This window comes from Salvelinus alpinus, chromosome 1 (genome assembly GCF_045679555.1).
Source record: "Salvelinus alpinus chromosome 1, SLU_Salpinus.1, whole genome shotgun sequence".
NCBI classification, from domain to species: domain Eukaryota; kingdom Metazoa; phylum Chordata; class Actinopteri; order Salmoniformes; family Salmonidae; genus Salvelinus; species Salvelinus alpinus.
In genome coordinates this window covers 97604295-97626129 of record NC_092086.1, presented here as the reverse complement: position 1 = coordinate 97626129, position 21835 = coordinate 97604295, and the positions used below count along the sequence as shown (strand labels likewise).

Genomic DNA, 21835 nt, shown 5'->3' with positions numbered 1-21835 from the left:
AGGTTCCCTAGATGGAGCTAGTACGACACCCTCTTCAGTACTTTAGGTTCCCTAGGGCTTGATGGATCTAGTACGACACCCTCTTCAGTACTTTTGGATTCCTAGGGCTTGATGGAGCTAGTATGACTCCCTCTTCAGTACTTTTGGTTTCCTAGGGCTTGATGGAGCTAGTATGACTCCCTCTTCAGTACTTTTGGTTTCCTAGGGCTTGATGGAGCTAGTATGACTCCCTCTTCAGTACTTTTGGTTTCCTAGGGCTTGATGGAGCTAGTATGACTCCCTCTTCAGTACTTTTGGTTTCCTAGGGCTTGATGGAGCTAGTACGACACCCTCTTCAGTACTTTTGGTTTCCTAGATGGAGCTAGTACGACACCCTCTTCAGTACTTTAGGTTCCCTAGGGCTTGATGGAGCTAGTATGACTCCCTCTTCAGTACTTTAGGTTCCCTAGATGGAGCAAGTACGACACCCTCTTCAGTACTTTAGGTTCCCTAGGGCTTGATGGAGCTAGTATGACTCCCTCTTCAGTACTTTAGGTTCCCTAGGGCTTGATGGAGCTAGTATGACTCCTTCTTCAGTACTTTTGGTTTCCTAGGGCTTGATGGAGCTAGTATGACTCCCTCTTCAGTACTTTTGGTTTCCTAGGGCTTGATGGAGCTAGTACGACACCCTCTTCAGTACTTTTGGTTTCCTAGGGCTTGATGGAGCTAGTATGACTCCCTCTTCAGTACTTTTGGTTTCCTAGGGCTTGATGGAGCTAGTTTGACTCCCTCTTCAGTACTTTTGGTTTCCTAGGGCTTGATGGAGCTAGTATGACTCCCTCTTCAGTACTTTTGGTTTCCTAGGGCTTGATGGAGCTAGTACGACACCCTCTTCAGTACTTTTGGTTTCCTAGGGCTTGATGGAGCTAGGATGACTCCCTCTTCAGTACTTTTGGTTTCCTTGGGCTTGATGGAGCTAGTATGACTCCCTCTTCAGTACTTTTGGTTTCCTAGGGCTTGATGGAGCTAGTTTGACTCCCTCTTCAGTACTTTTGGTTTCCTAGGGCTTGATGGAGCTAGTACGACACCCCTTTTCAGTACTTTTGGTTTCCTAGGGCTTGATGGAGCTAGTATGACTCCCTCTTCAGTACTTTTGGTTTCCTAGGGCTTGATGGAGCTAGTATGACTCCCTCTTCAGTACTTTTGGTTTCCTAGGGCTTGATGGAGCTAGTATGACTCCCTCTTCAGTACTTTTGGTTTCCTAGGGCTTGATGGAGCTAGTATGACGCCCTCTTCAGTACTTTAGGTTTCCTAGGGCTTGATGGAGCTAGTATGACTCCCTCTTCAGTACTTTAGGTTCCCTAGATGGAGCTAGTACGATACCCTCTTCAGTACTTTTGGTTTCCTAGATGGAGCTAGTACGACACCCTCTTCAGTACTTTTGGTTTCCTAGGGCTTGATTATTTTACAGTAGAAACTAAATTACACCTCTGTCCCTGGTTAGTGTGGGGAAGTTATTACAGTACAACACCATTACCACACCTAAAGTACATCACTTTCCTCAAGCCCACTGTGATTGTGTTAATGGAGGTAGCTTATACTGATCAACAACATTTTGAGTGCATTGATTATTTGTCAAAGCAGGTCAGTTGAGCTTGCCATTGGTTTGGAGGGGGCCACATGTTTGAAAGTGGTGTGTGTAGATGGAATAATCTAATGTATTTAGCAAATGTGCACCTATTGAAAGAAACCAACAAACAGTTCTACACCTGTACTTCCTCTTCTTTTTCTGTTTTTATCTCCCCCTCTCTTCATCTCTTTTGCGTGTCTACATGAGAGAGTTGTATCAATTTGCCGAATGTTACTCTGTGGAAGATGTGGCAGAGTCTTTTGTGAGTCTAATTCTCGGCGGGGGCTATGCGGGAGCAGGCGTGACACGCTCTGCACACACAGTGTCTTTGTATCTCCAGTAATATGGAGGCTTATTTGGAGCTCTGCTCTACCCTGACCATTTCCTATTTCCCCCCTCCGTTAACATCATATTAAAATGAACATGCTGTGGCTGCTGATTTGCAGGTTACTATAGCTTTCTGTAAGGAGGTTACCATGGTACCCAGCTGTCTGGGGTGGTTCTAGCCTCATTTCAGCACCCAGTGTTCTACATTCAAGTCCATTATTCCTGGTCCAATCTGGGTTACTCCTCAACCCAATCTTCTTTTTTGTTCTACACAACCCAATTTAAAGAGCATGCGTTAGCTTAAGGTTTCAGAATATGAGTGTGTGTTTATGTTATTTGTGTGTGTGTGTTTTATTTGTATTATTCTACACTATTTATTCTGTGTGTGTGTGTGTGTGTGTGTGTGTGTGTGTGTGTGTGTGTGTGTGTGTGTGTGTGTGTGTGTGTGTGTGTGTGTGTGTGTGTGTGTGTGTGTGTGTGTGTGTGTGTGTGTGTGTGTGTGTGTGTGTGTGTGTGTGTGTGCATGCTGTATCCGCATTCTTTATGAATCCATTTTTCTCCTAAAAGCTCACTGTTTGTCTGTCTTACTTTTCCACCTCCATTTTCATTCTTCTCCATGTCTGACTGTTCACTCTTTCCTCTTAACACCTATCCATCTCTTCTCTTCTCTCTGTCTCTCTCTCCTCCCTTCCTCTCTGTTTCTCTGTCATCCTCTAAATCTTCCATTCAGGTTTTGAATGGTTGCCGTGGAAACTGCCTTCACCCACTCCCTATTGATGTAGGCTGGTGCAGCAATCTCTCAGTTAGACAGCGTTGCCTAGAAACAAGTCACATAGCTTTCCCTAGCAAGTACTGCAGGGCCCTGACAATCCTAAACCTTTCTCTTTCTCCAAACCCCCATACCTCTCTTTCCTTTACCATCCTTGTCATTTGTGTCTCTCTTTTGTTCTCTCCCAAATTACTCAGAATTCCAATAGTACTCTAAAAAAGATGGCTGTCTTGCCATGCCTTATTCAACACCCTCTCTGTCTAACTCTGTGTCTGATCTTAATCCAACCGTGCCTCCTTCCCCTTTCTCTGCAGGTAACTCAAATGAATCACATTGAGGAAGTATACTCTCTCTTTGAGGTGCAATAGCTCTACTATACAGCATGTGAATTCTTTCCTTTACACTTCCAACCCTACTTGATACAACATTTGGAAACAAAGCCAATCCTGCTATATGACATCATATATACTGTATACTGTATAAGCCATTGCTTTGCTTACTTCCCCTATTATGAAAACTGTCTCACCCTGCAGCATACCAGGATGTAGCACTAAGCCCCTATTAACCCTGCATGACATTTCTGATAAGCCTGCAGTACACTCTGCATGTCCTCTGCCTCCACAGAGTACTGGATTCTCTGCAAGACCACAGAGTGTAAATTTTCCATAAACTCAAAAAAACGTCAGTCAGTAAGAAAGAAAAAATCAATAGCTTGATACACTCTCTCCCGCTCTCAATCGTTACCCCTACTCTCTCTGTCCCTCTCGTTAACCCTACTCTCTCTCTCCCTCAATCTCCAAACTCACACATATAAACAGACACACTTCAGTCCATCACCGTGATGATACCTCAACCACCTTAGGGTCCTACACCTGTTCTCTAACTCCTGTCACTGGACAGTAAATGGATGAGTCCTCAGCCTGGGCTGGCAGGCATTAGAGAGGAGGCAGGCAGCTGACAGGAACACCAAACCAGCGCCTAGGCATTCTGACAACCCCTCAGAATACAACCACAGGAGCGAACCAGTCAACTGTGATCAAGTCAGCCCTCTGTCTCTCTCACTCGCTGTCTAGTTATCCCTCTCTTCACTACCAGACAGATTCCTAAAATAGTCTTCAAAGGTGATTGTTTTCGCTCCATTTTATCTAAGATACTGTGTATATGGACAAATTAATGCCTTGCTTTCTCTCTTCTTTTGTCAGTGGCAATGGTTTCAAATGTACCACTCCCAACAGCACCCCATCACAACTATTAAGTCAGGCATGGTGCAGTGTCACACTTCACTTCACCTATCAAAGTCTGTCCCAATTTCCCCTACCGGACCAACAGACAGATATAAGCCCACATTTGCTTGTCTTGTAACAGCTTCTCATTGGCTCTTTTATTTTGGCAGATTGTGTTGCTGTCTGTCATTGGCCTTCGTCTAGTCTTTCCAGCATGCTCCCTCTGGAGTCTCAGTGCTAATGCTTAGCATTCATCTGGCAGGGATTCTAAAAGGTCACCTGCATGTTTCCCATCTGACTTCCTTATTTCTATTTATCTTCTGTCATTTCACATCACTATGTGTGCAGAGTGCCTCCATTACAGGAGCGGGCAGCAGATAAACACTGTGTGCTTTTGACCCCCACCCAGCCAGCCATTTCACCTGCAGCACTGGACACTGTGGGCCAGTTCTGGACCAGCATCCCCTGGGCTCCCTGCATCACTGACGACTCCTCCATATGGACCGAGCTGGAACACAAAACACACATTCACATATGCTCATTAGATACATCAATATTATCCCCTGTCGTATCAACACATTAATGAGCTGAAAGTAAAGTACAGTTTTGGTCATAGCCTATCAAAACCAGCCAGATGTGTGTGCTGGCCCACCAGGTTGTTTAGAAAAACTCAAACGTTCTGATTGATGGCATCACAATAGGCTACCAACTCAGTCCTTGGTCAGTTTTGCCGCCTGATGTCATAACTCAGGTCTGTACATTCTGATTGATGACATCACCATAAACTACCAACTCAGTTCTTTGTCATAGATTGCCCGTACGATGTCATAATTCAGGACTGAATATTCCCGATTCATGACATCACAAATAGCTGCCAATTAAGTTTGTATTCAAATATAATTACGGGTGATGTCATAACTTGAGTTCAGGTCACAATTTATATTTTGACCATCATTCTCTGAGTATGGATCACCTAAAGGCTATGAATTGTTTTTGCAACCCTCAAGCTACCAACATATTTTACATATACCGAAGAAGAAACTATTGGAAAAAACAACAATAATAACAAAATATCAACTTATGTCTTATCAAAACACCATTAGACATGTAATAAATAAATAAAGACTAAAACAGACTTATTTTAGCAAAATTATCATTCATTTGCATTTTCTGGAAAACGAAAATATGAATTTTTCTTTTATATAAATGTGTAGTTTTACAAAGTACAATCCACATTAGTAATAAAAAGCTCATTTACCAGCATTAGCATCGCTGTTAGTGAAACAATGGGAGTGGTAGGGGCTTTGGCAGCATGCTTCAAAAAGCATGCCCACATGTTCTAAGTCACTTCAAAGCAAATGATATAGCAACCAAATCATAACAAGTTGCACACATAGAATATTGGAGGATATTATAAGAATTCTGGTATTTATATCACATTTTCAGTAGAATAAAGCATTTTTGGAGAATAACTTTGGTTTTGTACACAGTCATATGGTGTGGTATTGAAAAGTACAATCTTAGGCAAGTACATGGGGAGCTAGCTGCAGTGTATCTCTGCAGGTGATCTGTCTATCTGGTCAAAATGAATGATACAGGTCCCCTTCCACCCTCTGATGATGTGTACTACTTAATAGTACGTCTCCAGAGAAACCTAGATTAAAATAAAGGTCCAATTTATCAAATTACTATAGGGCAGGGTTTCCCAAACTCGGTCCTCAGGACCCCTAGGGGTGCACTTTTGGGTTTCTGCACTACACAGCTGATCAGCTGTGTAATGTTATAGCAAAAAACAAAACGAGCACCCCTTGGGGTCCCGAGGACCGAGTATAGGAAGTGCTGGTATAGGGGGAATTGTGTGTTTTTGGCTAGGGTCAAAATGACCCCAAAGGACTAGAAATTAGATTTTGAAAGTCCATAGATACAGAAAAACTAAACAATGATTTAGATTTGTTAAGAACAACTTGATTGACAAAGTCTAGGCTATGCAGAGTGCCCAGAAACGCTACCATCCGTTTTTCAGGGATACAGTATTTTCAACCTAACTTCCAATTACTCTGAAAAATGAAAGTGGAACCTCTACTCAGGCGTCTTTTTACGCTTACTACGTTAGGTTAGACAAAATCATGAACATTTTGAAGAATTGAATAAACTACTTTTGGGATATGATAAAAACGCCCCTCTGGGGTCAAAACCCCAGTCGGTAAGCTTAAGGGTTAAAAGTTGAAATACATGTCAAGGAAGTGACTCCCATAGTCCAGCCAATACTACATTCATAAAAAATACTCACCAAAAAGGAAATGGAAACAGACGATACACTTTCAATATCAAAAGAACTATACAATCAGACACCCACAGACCCACTCTCAGATACACTTCCTCCTCTAATGCTCTAATTATCCCTTCAAGGTTGACACCATGCTTTTAATCAGTCTAGTTTAGGTAATCCCGGCAGCATTTAATTTGGTGGATGTTTCCAGTGTGCCAGTATAATCACAGTTTGATGTGTATCTGGGAACGTGTGTGTGTGTGTGTGTGTGTGTGTGTGTGTGTGTGTGTGTGTGTGTGTGTGTGTGTGTGTGTGTGTGTGTGTGTGTGTGTGTGTGTGTGTGTGTGTGTGTGTGTGTGTCTGTTAAGGTGCGTGCAAATATCTTTGCACACTGATGTGTCTCTGGTCTGTGTAACTTAACAATCTGGCTTGCCTTGGGTTATCATGGTCTGTTGTGTATCACTTCACCTCCCATCAGATGTGTTGACTGAGAGGCAGAGCGACAGAGGAAACATCACATAAACATGCTGCTACTCTCTGTTTATTGTCTATACATGGTCGCTTTAACTCTACCTGCATGGGCGTATTACCTCAATTGCCTCGACTGACCGGTGCCCCCCACATTGACTCTGTGCCGGCACCCCCTGTATATAGCCTCGCTATTGTTATTTTGCTGCTGCTGTTTAATTATTTGTTCATTTTAATTTTATTACACATTTTTTGATTATCTATTTTTTACTTAACACTTTTTTTCCCTTAAAACTTATTAAAGCATTGTTGGTTAAGGGCTTGTAAGTAAGCATTGCACTGTAAGGTCTACACCTGTTGTATTCGGCACATGTGACAAATGCAATTTGATTTGATTTGAGGAGGAGGAGAGAAGGACAGGAAAGAAAGGGAGGGAAGGAGTCAGATGGAGAGAGCAGGTGTGATGGGATTGAAAGAAAGAGGTGAGAGATAAAAATAGGGACGGGAGGTGGTAGTTACATAGAGGCATGAGAATGAAAGCGGAGAGAGAAGGAGAGAGAGAAGGAGAGAGATGAGAGAGAGAAGGAACAAAGCGAGAGTGAGAGGAATGGTAAGCAGAGGAAAACAGAACGCTCTGACGATCTACTCCAAGATCCTTATCATATTGTATACAGTGCCTTCGGAAAGTATTCAGACCCACTTACTTTTTCCACATTTTGTTATGTTACAGCCTTATTCTAAAAATGATTAAATTCATCAATCTACACCCAATACCCCATAATGACAAAGCGAAAACAGTTTTTTTGAAAATTTTGCAAATGAATAAAAAATTATAAACTGAAATATCTTATTTATATGTATTCAGACCCTTCGCTACGAGACTCAAAATTGAGCTCAGTTGCATTGACCATCCTTGAAAGCTCCTGTTTCCATTTATCATCCTTGAAATGTTTCTACAACTTAATTGGAGTCCACCTGTGTCCACCTGTAAATTCAATTGATTGGACATGATTTTTGAAAGGCACACACCTGTCTATATAATGTCCCACAGTTGACAGTGCATGTCAGAGCAAAAACCAAGCCATGAGGGCAAAGGAATTGTCTGTAGAGCTCAGAGACAGGATTGTGTCAAGGCACAGATCTGGATTAGGCTACCAAAAACATTATGCAGCATTGAAGGTCACCAAGAACACAGTGGCCTCCATTTCTTAAATGGAAGAAATATGGAACCACCAAGACTCTTCCTAGAGCTGGCCTCCCGGCCAAACTGAACAATCGGGGTAGAAGGGCCTTGGTCAGGGAGGTGACCAAGAAATCGATGGTCCCTCTGACAGTGCTCCAGAGTTCCTCTGTGGTGATGGGTGAACCTTCCAGAAGGACAACCATCTCTACAGCACTCTACCAATCAAGCCTTTATAGTAGAGTGGCCAGACGGAAGCCACTCCTCAATAAAATGCACATGACAGCCTGCTTGGAGTTTGCCAAAAGGCTCCTAAAGACTCTCAGACCATGAGAAACAAGATTCTCTGGTCTGATGAAACCAAGACTGAACTCTTTGGCCTGAATGCCAAGCGTAACGTCTGGATGAAATGTGGCACCATCCCTACAGTGAAGCATGGTGAAGGCAGCATCATGCTGTGGGGATGTTTTTCAGCGGCAGGTACTGGGAGACTAATCAGGATTGAGGGAAAGATGAACGGAGCAAAGTACAGAGAGATCCTTGATGAAAACATGCTCCAGAGCACTCAGGACTTCAGACTGGGGCGAAGGTTCAACTTCCAACAGGACAACAACCCTAAGCACACAGCCAAGACAATGCAGGAGTGGCTTTGGGACAAGTCTCTAAATGTCCTTGAGTGGCCCAGCCAGAACTCGGACTTGAACCCGATCGAACATCTCTGGAGAGACCTGAAAATAGCTGTGCAGCGACGCTCCCCATCCAACCTGACAGAGCTTGAGAGGATCTGCAGAGAAGAATGGGAGAAACTCCCAAAATACAGGTGTGCCAAACTTGTAGCGTCATACCCAAGAAGACTCAAGGCTGTAATCGCTGCCAAAGGTGCTTCAGCAAAGTACTGAGTAAAGGGTCTGAATACTTATGTAAATGTGATATATAAAAACCTGTTTTTTCTTTGTCATTATGGGGTGTTGTGTGTAGATTTATGAAAAAAAAATGTTTAATCCATTTTAGAATAAGGCTGTAACATAACAAAATGTGGAAAAAGTCAAGAGGTCTAAATACTTTCTGAATGCACTGTACGTCAACCCTTATCCACTGTTTGTCACAACTAACCATGCTACTCCAACATTCACAATCACTACCACATCTAATGAACACACAAACCTGAGGGCATGTATGAGTCACAGATGCATTCAGGACTGCATTATTTGTCTTGGCAACCACACATACGGAAAAAGGCCATAAACATAAAAACACAGACACACACAAACACGCACCCTTTTTCCTAAACATGCATAATAAATGTAAAGCATGTAGGCCTGCAGAGGAGCAGCTAGCCCTGGCTGTAGCCTCTGCAATGCAGCTCACAGTGTATATTCTCCCTCTGCTTTATGAACTGTATGCCATCCTGCCCTCTGCTGCAATACACATCACTCAGAGAGAGATGTGGCCATTTATTGTGGGTTTCCCATTGGGTGATGTTGGGTGAGGGATATGAACTGAGGGGTGTGGGTGGGGGTGTGTCAGAATGGGGTGTCTGGAGGATGTGTGTGGGTGGAGAATATGGAAGCAAGGGTTTGGATTGGCTGTGTGCAGAAAGAGGTATAGGGAGTGTGCCATTTGAAACTGCTGCAGTGTAACAGTATAACTTTAAACCGTCCCCTCGCCCCGACACGGGCGCGAACCAGGGACCCTCTGCACACATCAACAACAGTCACCCACGAAGCGTCGTTACCCATCGCTCCACAAAACCCGCGGCCCTTGCAGAGCAAGGGGCAACACTACTAATAGGTTTCAGAGCAACTGATTGAACCGCTACTAGCGCGTACCCGCTAACTAGCTAGCCATTTCACATCCGTTACACTCACCCCCCTTTCAACCTCCTCCTTTTCCGCAGCAACCAGTGATCCGGGTCAACAGCATCAATGTAACAGTATAACTTTAAACCGTCCCCTCGCCCCGACACGGGCGCGAACCAGGGACCCTCTGCACACATCAACAACAGTCACCCACGAAGCGTCATTACCCATCGCTCCACAAAACCCGCGGCCCTTGCAGAGCAAGGGGCAACACTACTAATAGGTTTCAGAGCAAGTGACGTAACTGATTGAACCGCTACTAGCGCGTACCCGCTAACTAGCTAGCCATTTCACATCCGTTACACTAGCAATGCCAAGATGGTGGATGAGAGTGTTGAGAGTTCATGAGAGTTCATGAGAGTCTATGTCACCATGATATGATACACAATCTCTCTGCATACCAGATAAATCATCAATCCAATATATCAAAATATCCTACTCAAATGCATTAAATCCAAACCGGAAAATCAGACTCCATTGAGATACTACACAAAAGGAGGACCTGCACTCTTAGCAGATGATTGCGTAATTGTTGTAGAATGGCTAAATTGTATGCAGGGGAGAAGCATTGCCCCTGGAGGAGAATATGAATGTGTTTGTATAGCAGTGCTGTTATTAATCTAAAATGTCTTCTGCTGTCTGTGTTCACACCCTCTCCCCTTCCCTTCCCCTTCCCTCAACACACACACACACACACACACACACACACACACACACACACACACACACACACACACACACACACACACACACACACACACACACACACACACACACACACACACACACACACACACACACACTAGGGTTGAATGGCGGGAACCCGGTTACCAAGATTTACAGCCCAAAACCACTCCCTTTTCCCGTGATAAATAACTGCGAGAAACCAGAAATTATAATACATTATTTATATGAACAGCATGGGGTGAAACGGAACTGTTAAATTATATGCATTATATACAGCCCATCTCAGTATGGAGTGCAGTTCACAATGCATGAAGACCCATGATCTCATCATGGGAACTCTTTTTCTTGTGAAAGGTAGGCCTACATTTTCTGCAGCATAGCCTATGCTACAGTAAAATAAACACAGAATGAGCATCTAATTTACCCGTCTCCATCTGGCTTTCAGGGGTCACCTTGTTTTTAATTGTAAATATTATAATTGTTTTAATTGCAGCTCCAGAGTTTTAAAACAGCCTATCACTCTATCATATTATTGCTGTAAATCAGTGCACGCGCGAGCAGTCTCTCGCAGTCTTTCTCTCTCTCTCTCCATCACCCCCATTCGAATTGAATCCAAAATAGATCATATTTTCTATATTGATATATAGCCCTATATATAGATGTCCTAGCTTACCTCTTTCATGTAATACATTCAATGCAGTAGTAGCCTTATATTTAGCTAATTAATGATGGGTTATGCATAATAAGCTTCTAACTTGCAGCCTCTATCTCTTGCACAATATGCAAGCACCTGTGCTCTGCTGGCCTCTCCTTAAAAACTGCTCCTTAGCTCTTGGAGTCCCATGCAGAAAAAGTTAGACTAGAATAGCTTGTTGGACATAATTATTTTAGCATTTCTTATACCAATAGACTATTTGAAGAGGGACGCAAGCTCTTGTTTGCTGAATGTTAAATACAGCAGCCAATATAACCCACGGGTAGATGGAAAGAAGAGTGAACGCGCGATGGCGGTAGCTATAGCAGTTATCTATTCAGACCCATAACCATCAGTCTTCGTGAAGAGAAGTGAAAGCCGTCTGCGTCTAATTCTAGTCCTATATTATTCAAGCATGTCATTACAATGATGAAGATGAGGACAACAAAACTTATTTCATTTATCTGTTGAAAGGGAAGGAGGAATGAAGCAACAATAGAGAGAGAAAGAGGAGGTATAGGCTAATAACATTAGGGAAAATATTATGAAAGGTAGACTATACAGTACAAGTCAAAAGATTGAACACACCTACTCTTTCAACGGTTTTTCTTTATGTTTACTATTTTCTACATTGTAGAATAGTAGTGAAGACATCAAAACTATGATAACACATGGAATCATGTAATAACCAAAAAAGTGTTAAACAAATCAAAATATATTTTAGATTCCTCGAAGTAGCCACCCTTTGCCTTGATGACAGCTTTGCACACTGTTGGCATTCTCTCAACCAGCTTCATGAGGTAGTCACCTGAAATGCATTTCAATTAACAGGTGTGCATAGTTAAAATTTAATTTGTGGAATTTCTTTCCTTCTTAATGCATTTGAGCCAATTAGTTGTGTTGTGACAAGGACGCATTGGTATACAGAAGATAGCCCTATTTGGTAAAAGACCAAGTCCATATTATGGCAAGAACAACTCAAATAAGCAAAGAGAAACAACAGTCCATCCTTACTTGAAGACATGAAGATCAGTCAATCCGTAAAATTTCAAGAACTTTCAAAGTTTCTTCAAGTGCAGTCGGAAAAACCATCAAGCGCTATGACGAAACTGGCTCTCACGAGGACCGCCTCAGGAGAGGAAGACCCAGAGTTACCTCTGCTGCAGAGGATAAGTTAACTTGACTTACCAGCCTCAGAAATTGCAGCACAAATAAATGCTTCACAGAGTTCAAGTAACAGACACATCTCGACATCAACTGTTTACAGCAGACTGCGTGAATCAGGCCTTCATGGTCGAATTGCTGCAAAGAAACCACTACTAAAGGACACCAATAAGAAGAAAATACTTGCTTAGGCCAAGAAACACAAGCAATGGACATTAGACCGGTGGAAATCTGTCCTTTGGTCTGATTAGTCCAAATGTGAGATTTTTGGTTCCAACCGCCGTGTCTTTGTGAGATGCAGAGTAGGTGAACGGATGATCAATACAGTGCCACCAACACGGCCTGCTACCGAAGACTGTGGGCTCTCTTTCTCCGTGGCCGATGTGAGTAAAACATTTAAACGTGTAACCCTCGCAAGGCTGCCAGCCCAGACGGCATTCCTAGCCGCATCCTCAGAGCATGCGCAGACCAGCTGGCTGGTGTGTTTCCGGACATATTCAATCAATCGCTATCCCAGTCTGCTGTACCCACATGCTTCAATATGGCCACCATTGTTCCTGTTCCCAAGAAAGCTAAGGTAACTTAACTAAATGACTATCGTCCTGTAGCACTTACTTCTGTCATTATGAAGCGCTTTGAGAGACTAGTAAAGGATCATATCCCCTCTACCTTACCTGTCATCTTAGACCCACTCAAATTTGCTTACCGCCCCAATAAGTCCACAGACAATGCAATCGCCATCACACTGCACGCTGCCCTATCCCATCTGGACAAGATGAATACCTATGTAAGAATGCTGTACATTAACTACAGCTCAGCATTAAACACCATAGTATCCTCCAAACTCATCATTAAGCTTGAGACCCTGGGTCTCGATCCCGCCCTGTGCAACTGGGTCCTGGACTTCTTGACGGGCCGCCCCCCAGGTGGTGAAGGTAGGAAACAACCTCTCCACTCCGCTGATCCTCAACCCTGGGGCCCCTTGGGCACAAATCCACCATCGCTGGACCAGACAGGACTGGCAAAAAGTTATCTTCACTGCCGAGTCGCGGTTTTGTCTCACCGGGGGTGATGGTCGGATTCGCGTTTATCGTCGAAGGAATGAGTGTTACACCGAGGCCTGTACTCTGGAGCGGGAACGATTTGGAGGTGGAGGGTCCGTCATGGTCTGGGGCGGTGTGTCACAGCATCATCGGACTGAGTTTGTTGTCATTGCAGGCAATCTCAACGCTGTGCGTTACAGGGAACACATCCTCCTCCCTCATGTGGTACCCTTCCTGCAGGTTCATCCTGACATGACCCTCCAGCATGACAATGCCACCAGCCATGCTGCTCGTTCTGTGCGTGATTTCCTGCAAGACAGGAATGTCAGTGTTCTGCCATGGCCAGCGAAGAGCCCAGATCTCAATCCCATTGAGCACTTCTGGGATCTGTTGGATCGGAAGTTGAGGGCTAGGGCCATTCCCCCCAGAAATGTCCGGGAACTTGCCTTGGTGGAAGACGGGGGTAACATCTCACAGCAAGAACTGGCAAATCTGGTGCAGTCCATGAGGAGAAGATGCACTGCAGTACTTAATGCAACTGGTGGCCACACCAGATACTGACTGTAACTTTTTTTTAACCCCCCCTTTGTTCAGGGACACATTATTCCATTTCTGTTAGTCACATGTCTGTGGAACTTGTTCAGTTTATGTCTCAGTTGCTGAATCTTATGTTCATACAGATATTTACACATGTTAAATTTGCTGAAAATAAATACAGTTGACAGTGAGAGGACGTTTCTTTTTTTGCCGAGTTTAGATTGTGTGTATTAGGTTTTGTTTTGTAATTTGTTAGATATTAGGTTTTGTTGTGGAATTGTTAGATATTACCTGTTAGATACTGCTGCACTGTCGGATCTAGAAGCATAAGCATTTCGCTACACTCGCAATAACATCTGCTCACCATGTGTATGTGACCAATAAAATGTGATTTGATTTGTATGGTTCCCACCGTGAACCATGGAGGAGGTGGTGTGATGGTGCTTTGCTGGTGAAACTGTCTGTGATTCATTTAGAATTTAAGGCACACTTAACCAGCATTGCTAGCACAGCATTCTGCAGCGATACGCCATCCCATCTGGTTTGCGCTTAGTGGGACTATCATTTGTTTTTCAACAGGACAATGAACCAACACACCTCCAAGCTATGTAAGGGCTATTTGACCAAGAAGGAGAGTGATGGAGTGCTGCATTAGATGACCTGGCCTCCACAGTCACCCGACCTCAACCCAATTGAGATGGCTGCTTTTCGGTCCAAGTCATCCAAACCAACAAGTGCTCAGCGTATGTGGGAACTCCTTCAAGACTGTTGGAAAAGCATTACAGGTGAAGAATGCCAAGAATGCAAAGGTGTCATCAAGGCAAAGCGTGGTTACTTTGAAGAATCTAAAATATAACAAATATTTTGATTCGTTTAACACTTTTTTCGTTACTACATGATTCCATATGTGTTATTTCATAGTTTTGAGGACTTCACTATTATTCTACAATGTAGAAAATAGTTTTAAAAAATAATGAAAAACCCTTGAATGAGTAGGTGTGTCCAAACTTTTGACTGCTACTGTATATATACAGTGAGGGAAAAAAGTATTTGATCCCCTGCTGATTTTGTACGTTTGCCCACTGACAAAGAAATTATCAGTCTATAATTTTAATGGTAGGTTTATTTGAACAGTGAGAGACAGAATAACAACAAAAATATCCAGAAAAATGCATGTCAAAAATGTTATAAATTGATTTGCATTTTAATGAGGGAAATAAGTATTTGACCCCTTCTCAATCAAAAAGATTTCTGGCTCCCAGGTGTCTTTCATACAGGTAACGAACGGAGATTAGGAGCACACTCTTAAAGGGAGTGCTCCTAATCTCAGTTTCTTACCTGTATAAAAGATACCTGTCCACAGAAGCAATCAATCAATCAGATTCCAAACTCTCCACCATGGCCAAGACCAAAGAGCTCTCCAAGGATGTCAGGGACAAGATTGTAGACCTACACAAGGCTGGAATGGGCTACAAGACCATCGCCAAGCAGCTTGGTGAGAAGGTGACAACAGTTTCTGTGATTATTCGCAAATGGAAGAAACACAAAAGAACTGTCAATCTCCCTCAGCCTGGGGCTCCATGCAAGATCTCACCTCGTGGAGTTGCAATGATCATGAGAACGGTGAGGAATCAGCCCAGAACTACACAGGAGGATCTTGTCAATGATCTCAAGGCAGCTGGGACCATAGTCATCAAGAAAACAATTGGTAACACACTATGCCGTGAAGGACTGAAATCCTGCAGCGCCCGCAAGGTCCCCCTGCTCAAGAAAGCACATATACATACCCGTCTGAAGTTTGCCAATGAACATCTGAATGATTCAGAGGACAACTGGGTGAACGTGTTGTGGTCAGATGAGACCAAAATGGAGTTCTTTGGCATCAACCCAACTTGCCGTGTTTGGAGGAGGAGGAATGCTGCCTATGACCCCAAGAAACCATCCCCACCGTCAAACATGGAGGTGGAAACATTATGCTTTGGGGGTGTTTTTCTGCTAAAGGGACAGGACAACTTCACCGCATCAAAGGGACGATGGACGGGGCCATGTACCGTCAAATCTTGGGTGAAAACCTCCTTCCCTCAGCCAGGGTATTGAAAATGGGTCGTGGATGGGTATTCCAGCATGACAATGACCCAAAACACACGGCCAAGGCAACAAAGGAGTGGCTCAAGAAGAAGCACATTAAGGTCCTGGAGTGGCCTAGCCAGTCTCCAGACCTTAATCCCATAGAAAATCTTTGGAGGGAGCTGAAGGTTCGAGTTGCCAAACGTCAGCCTCGAAACCTTAATGACTTGAAGAAGATCTGCAAAGAGGAGTGGGACAAAATCCCTCCTGAGATGTGTGCAAACCTGGTGGCCAACTACAAGAAACGTCTGACCTCTGTGATTGCCAACAAGGGTTTTGCCACCAAGTACTAAGTCATGTTTTGCAGAGGGGTCAAATACTTATTTCCCTCATTAAAATGCAAATCAATTCATAACATTTTTGACATGCGTTTTTCTGGATTTTTTTGTTGATATTCTGTCTCTCACTGTTCAAATAAACCTACCATTAAAAGTATAGACTGATCATTTCTTTGTCAGTGGGCAAACGTATAAAATCAGCAGGGGATCAAATACTTTTTTCCCTCACTGTATATATATATATATACAGTACCAGCCTACTAATTATAAAAATAGGCCCTATTACAGTATTTTTCAAAATGTTTATCAAATTCGCTAGCCTATACTTGTAACTTTGTAGGCCGCATGTGCTGCACTAGAATTGCATGTTCTCTTCTGCTTTATCATGGTTTGAACGATGTGTGTAATTACAGTCCATATAATACAGTATAATACAATACAGTACACACTTCACACTCAAAAAGATTAGCCTCCTGTTTTGTTTATTTACCCAAGAGAGCATACACCCCCCCCCCCCCCCCACCCCCCCCAACCGCCAGGGGCTACTGATTAACACATTCATGTAAATAATGGAACAGTCTGCAGCCCTTTATGGTGTGTGTGTGCGTGCATGCATTTGTGTGTGTGTGTGTGTGTGTGTGTGTGTGTGTGTGTGTGTGTGTGTGTGTGTGTGTGTGTGTGTGTGTGTGTGTGTGTGTGTGTGTGTGTGTGTGTGTGTGTGTGTGTGTGTGTGTGTGTGTGTGTGTGTGTGCGCGCGCGCGCGCGGGGGTGTGCTTGTGTATATGTGTACGTGCATGTGCATGCATGTATTAGTGTGTGTGATGATCTGAGGCTGAAAAAGCTCTCAGTCAGTTCATCAGCTCATTTGTCCTTCACGGTTCCTTCTGAAAGACCCTGTATCTGGGAAGAGTGGCGCTTGGAATGTAGATGACCTATATACACTATGGCAGAGCAGAGGAGCAGAGCTACTGGAGCCTGGCAGGAACAGCATGGCTCTGCCCCACTGTCTGTGTGTGTACCCCTCTGGGGTGGCTGACAGGACAGCCAGGGCACAGCTGGCCCAAACAGGGCAACAGGGGGCTGAGTGGGGTCAGACACATGTTGAGGAGCCACTAGTGGTTATGGAGGCTGTTGCTAATCTGATCTGAGACCTGTCTGTGGTCATGTTATGCTGTCTGCAGGCAGGTGCTTCTGCAGAGTGCAGTAGTCAGAGTGGCTGCCTCCCAGTCTTTGTTGTGCAGACAAGCATGGCGACTCTGGACTGTAAAATGGGTGCAACATTTCCTTGGCTACACACTGCAACAAGATTCCTCCAAGCAATTGATAGTATTTCACTGAGATGCTCTCTTAAAGCAATATACTGTAATTCTAAGAGCTAAAAGTGGTAAGGGGCTTGGGAATCTTTTTAAGGAGGGTAGAATTTACAAGAGGGCAAAAGAGTAAAGTGCTTACCTCTGCATCCCTGTTCTCAGAGAAGTGGAGTATTGCCAGTCAGCATTTGGGGCCTTCGGCTGAGAGAGAGAGGGGGGGGGCAGATATGGTCTCATTAATTAATCATGGTGCACATCCCAGCTCTGCATCCTGATTGGAGCACTGCAGTTCTGGAAGACAGTGTGCCACTGCCGTCAGATACACACACACACACATGCCCTTTACCAAAGCAATGACTTTGGGAGACACACTGATACATTCTTAGATTACCTATCTCCCTGTGTGTGTGAGAGTTCTTCTGTGAGAGGATTGAGGAGTTTGTGTATGAGTCAGTTTGTCGCATTGTGTGTGTGTGTGTGTGTGTATGTGTGTGTGTGTGTGTGTGTGTGTGTGTGTGTGTGTGTGTGTGTGTGTGTGTGTGTGTGTGTGTGTGTGTGTGTGTGTGTGTGTGTGTGTGTGTGTGTGTGTGTGTGTGTGGTCCTGATGAAGTTTGCTTGAGTGCCGTGAGGTCAGAGCTTCAGGCAGCCCTTTAAAATACTGCCTCATCAGTCACACTGCAGCTGGGCTTTGAGCTAATCCAATCAGGACGAGCCCCTCTATCACCAGGCCAACCACATCCTCCATCCCTGCTCATGTTGGGCTGGGGTTAAGAGGTAAAGGGAGGCTCTCCTAGGGCAGTCACACATTACTCAAGTTCATTGATGTTCTCCACCAGAAGGCTGCTCCATGTGGATGTGTGTTTTTTCAATTAATGTAGTTTGTTTTCCACAAGGTTTACACATTGCATGAAGGTTCATAATGGAGCTTCAGAGATTTGAATATGTACATCTTGAAAACACAAATCATAACCACTGACATCATTAGAGCCCTAGACATCAGATCTGTGGGTAGGGGTGAGTACGGTAGTAGTTTATGACTCATACATGTTTAGGCTTCAGTAGGTGCCCCAGATAAAGAGGGTACATAATGTTCTTTAATTAGTTTCATTCTGAAGGGAGTATCTCCTGCTCTGAGACACAACCTCTCTGAGTGAATCTAATTTGTGGGGCTGGAAGTTAATTTAATTTCCACCACCATTCTTATCTTGGCCAGATGCTGCCTCTGCTCATTGCTCCATCTTGACCCATCCACGACCACAACCTAAACCCCAAAACATTCCAATCAACCCCATGTCACCTCCGAACTACATTCTGACAATGTTTTGACCATCAATCTATCCAATCCCGAGAGTAGAGCGCTGAAACAGCAGAGCATCAGATCGTACGACAGCCAACCCATTAGAGGACACAGCCCAGATCTCTGCTCGTTAGAGTAAACATATGTTCGCGCCAGTTAAACAGAGACAAAAATACAACAAATCAACCTTAAAACATGGCTAATGGAAGCAGAGAGCCCATGGATTTCAGAAGACATAGCTGCTGAATACAGCCATTTGCACACTCTCCAGGAACGTTAATTCCTTGAGCTCTAGTCTGTAATGAAGTACCCCTATTGGGAGTTTTACTGAGGTTAAACGAAAACCAAACTTGTGATTCCTCGATAGAGAACATGTTTATCATGAGTGCTGCTGCAATACGTAACATTCCAGCCCTGTTGTGGTAAACATATGCAGGGCTATTTATTTTTCATTTCCTGTAGTACTCAGCCTTGACTCCTAAGCCATGCTCGACCATGAATGCCAACACTTTCCTACGGCAGCATAGTGCTGCAGTGGAATAGGTTCTAGAGAGGAGAGACAGCAGGAAAGACTGCTAGAGAGAACTCTGAGTGAGGAGTCAATGTGGCAGACTGGAGAGGAAGGAATACAGGAGTAAAGTTATGAGAGGATCTTTCAGTTACTGCAATTTAACACAGACGTTGTTGTGACTAAAGAAAAAAAAGACACAAAGACACACACACACACACACACACACACATATACAGTGGGGAGAACAAGTATTTGATACACTGCCGATTTTGCAGGTTTTCCTACTTACAAAGCATGTAGAGGTCTGTAATTTTTATCATAGGTACACTTCAACTGTGAGAGACGGAATCTAAAACAAAAATCCAGAAAATCACATTGTATGATTTTTAAGTAATTAATTTGCATTTTATTGCATGACATAAGTATTTGATCACCTACCAACCAGTAAGAATTCCGGCTCTCACAGACCTGTTCGTTTTTCTTTAAGAAGCCCTCCTGTTCTCCACTCATTACCTGTATTAACTGCACCTGTTTGAACTCGTTACCTGTATAAAAGACACCTGTCCACACACTCAATCAAACAGACTCCAACCTCTCCACAATGGCCAAGACCAGAGAGCTGTGTAAGGACATCAGGGATCAAATTGTAGACCTGCACAAGGCTGGGATGGGCTACAGGACAATAGGCAAGCAGCTTGGTGAGAAGGCAACAACTGTTGGCGCAATTATTAGAAAATGGAAGAAGTTCAAGATGACGGTCAATCACCCTCGGTCTGGGGCTCCATGCAAGATCTCACCTCGTGGGGCATCAATGATCATGAGGAAGGTGAGGGATCAGCCCAGAACTACACGGCAGGACCTGGTCAATGACCTGAAGAGAGCTGGGACCACAGTCTCAAAGAAAACCAATAGTAACACACTACGCCGTCATGGATTAAAATCCTGCAGTGCACGCAAGGTCCCTCTGCTCAAGCCAGCGCATGTCCAGGACCGTCTGAAGTTTGCCAATGACCATCTGGATTATCCAGAGGAGGAATGGGAGAAGGTCATGTGGTCTGATGAGACAAAAATTGAGTTTTTTGGTCTAAACTCCACTCGCCGTGTTTGGAGGAAGAAGAAGGATGAGTACAACCCCAAGAACACCATCCCAACCGTGAAGCATGGAGGTGGAAACATCATTCTTTGGGGATGCTTTTCTGCAAAGGGGACAGGACGACTGCACCGTATTGAGGGGAGGATGGATGGGGCCATGTATCGCGAGATCTTGGCCAACAACCTCCTTCCCTAAGTAAGAGCATTGAAGATGGGTCATGGCTGGGTCTTCCAGCATGACAACGACCCGAAACACACAGCCAGGGCAACTAAGGAGTGGCTCCGTAAGAAGCATCTCAAGGTCCCGGAGTGGCCTAGCCAGTCTCCAGACCTGAACCCAATAGAAAATCTTTGGAGGGAGCTGAAAGTCCGTATTGCCCAGCGACAGCCCCGAAACCTGAAGGATCTGGAGAAGGTCTGTATGGAGGAGTGGGCCAAAATCCCTGCTGCAGTGTGTACAAACCTGGTCAAGAACTACAGGAAACGTATGATCTCTGTAATTGCAAACAAAGGTTTCTGTACCAAATATTAAGTTCTGCTTTTCTGATGTATCAAATACTTATGTCATGCAATAAAATGCTAATTAATTACTTAAAAATCATACAATGTGATTTTCTGGATTTTTGTTTTAGATTCCGTCTCTCACAGTTGAAGTGTACCTATGATAAAAATTACAGACCTCTATATGCTTTGTAAGTAGGAAAACCTGCAAAATCGGCAGTGTATCAAATACTTGTTCTCCCCACTGTATATACACTGTGCAGCCACATTTAAACTGGAGAAATCACAGACACACAACCATACACACACACACAAAGAAACATGTCATATCTGACGCAGTCTCAAGATGTACTGGCAAATAAAAAGAATATGACAACAAAGCAAACAATATGACAATGAACGACTTCAGCTAGCATGTAAAACCACTGAGCCTCTACAGCCCTTCATGTAACAGACAGTTCAAAGAACAGTGGTAGGATGGAATGTGTTCTACAACACTCATCTAAAGACAACCAACACCAACATAGCTAATACATATAAAGCCTAGTACAGGGGTGTCAAACTCATTCTGCCCTGGGAACCGCAATCGGTCTTCAACATGGTCCAGAGAGCCGCTCTGAAAATGTGTAATATTTCCTCACGGTCGAAAGTGGCAAAAGACAGTCCTCTATCCTTTGTTTTTTAAATTGTTGATACTCCTAGACTGTCTAGTTTTAATTTCTGTGATTATTTGCGAGCTGGACACAGTCAAGAAACTTTATAAATGTAGGTCCATTATCATTTCTACACACTTTCAATTTGGTTTTAGTCATTTTAAAGTATATTGAGAAATGCATATCGTTTTAAAATAATTTCTGTACTCAAATCACCCGCAGGCTGTATGCTTGACA

General features: G+C 43.7%; 1 protein-coding gene across 7 annotated transcripts in view; it reads right to left on the bottom strand.

Moving 5' to 3' along the window:
- Positions 1-21835, bottom strand: part of LOC139535608 (protocadherin alpha-C2-like) — a 71589-nt gene that overhangs the window by 7070 nt on the left and 42684 nt on the right. For 6 of the 7 annotated variants that reach the window (XR_011667167.1, XM_071335203.1, XM_071335220.1 and 3 more), the window contains exons 2-3: positions 17687-17745; positions 4351-4436 (exon numbers count right to left, since the gene is read on the bottom strand). Coding sequence is in view for 6 of the 7 variants with exons in the window: in XM_071335203.1 (XP_071191304.1) it covers positions 4351-4436; positions 17687-17745 (145 nt within the window). In the remaining variant the exon portion in view is untranslated. The remainder of the gene's footprint in view (positions 1-4350; positions 4437-17686; positions 17746-21835) is intronic. The other variant, XM_071335228.1, reaches the window with a different exon arrangement.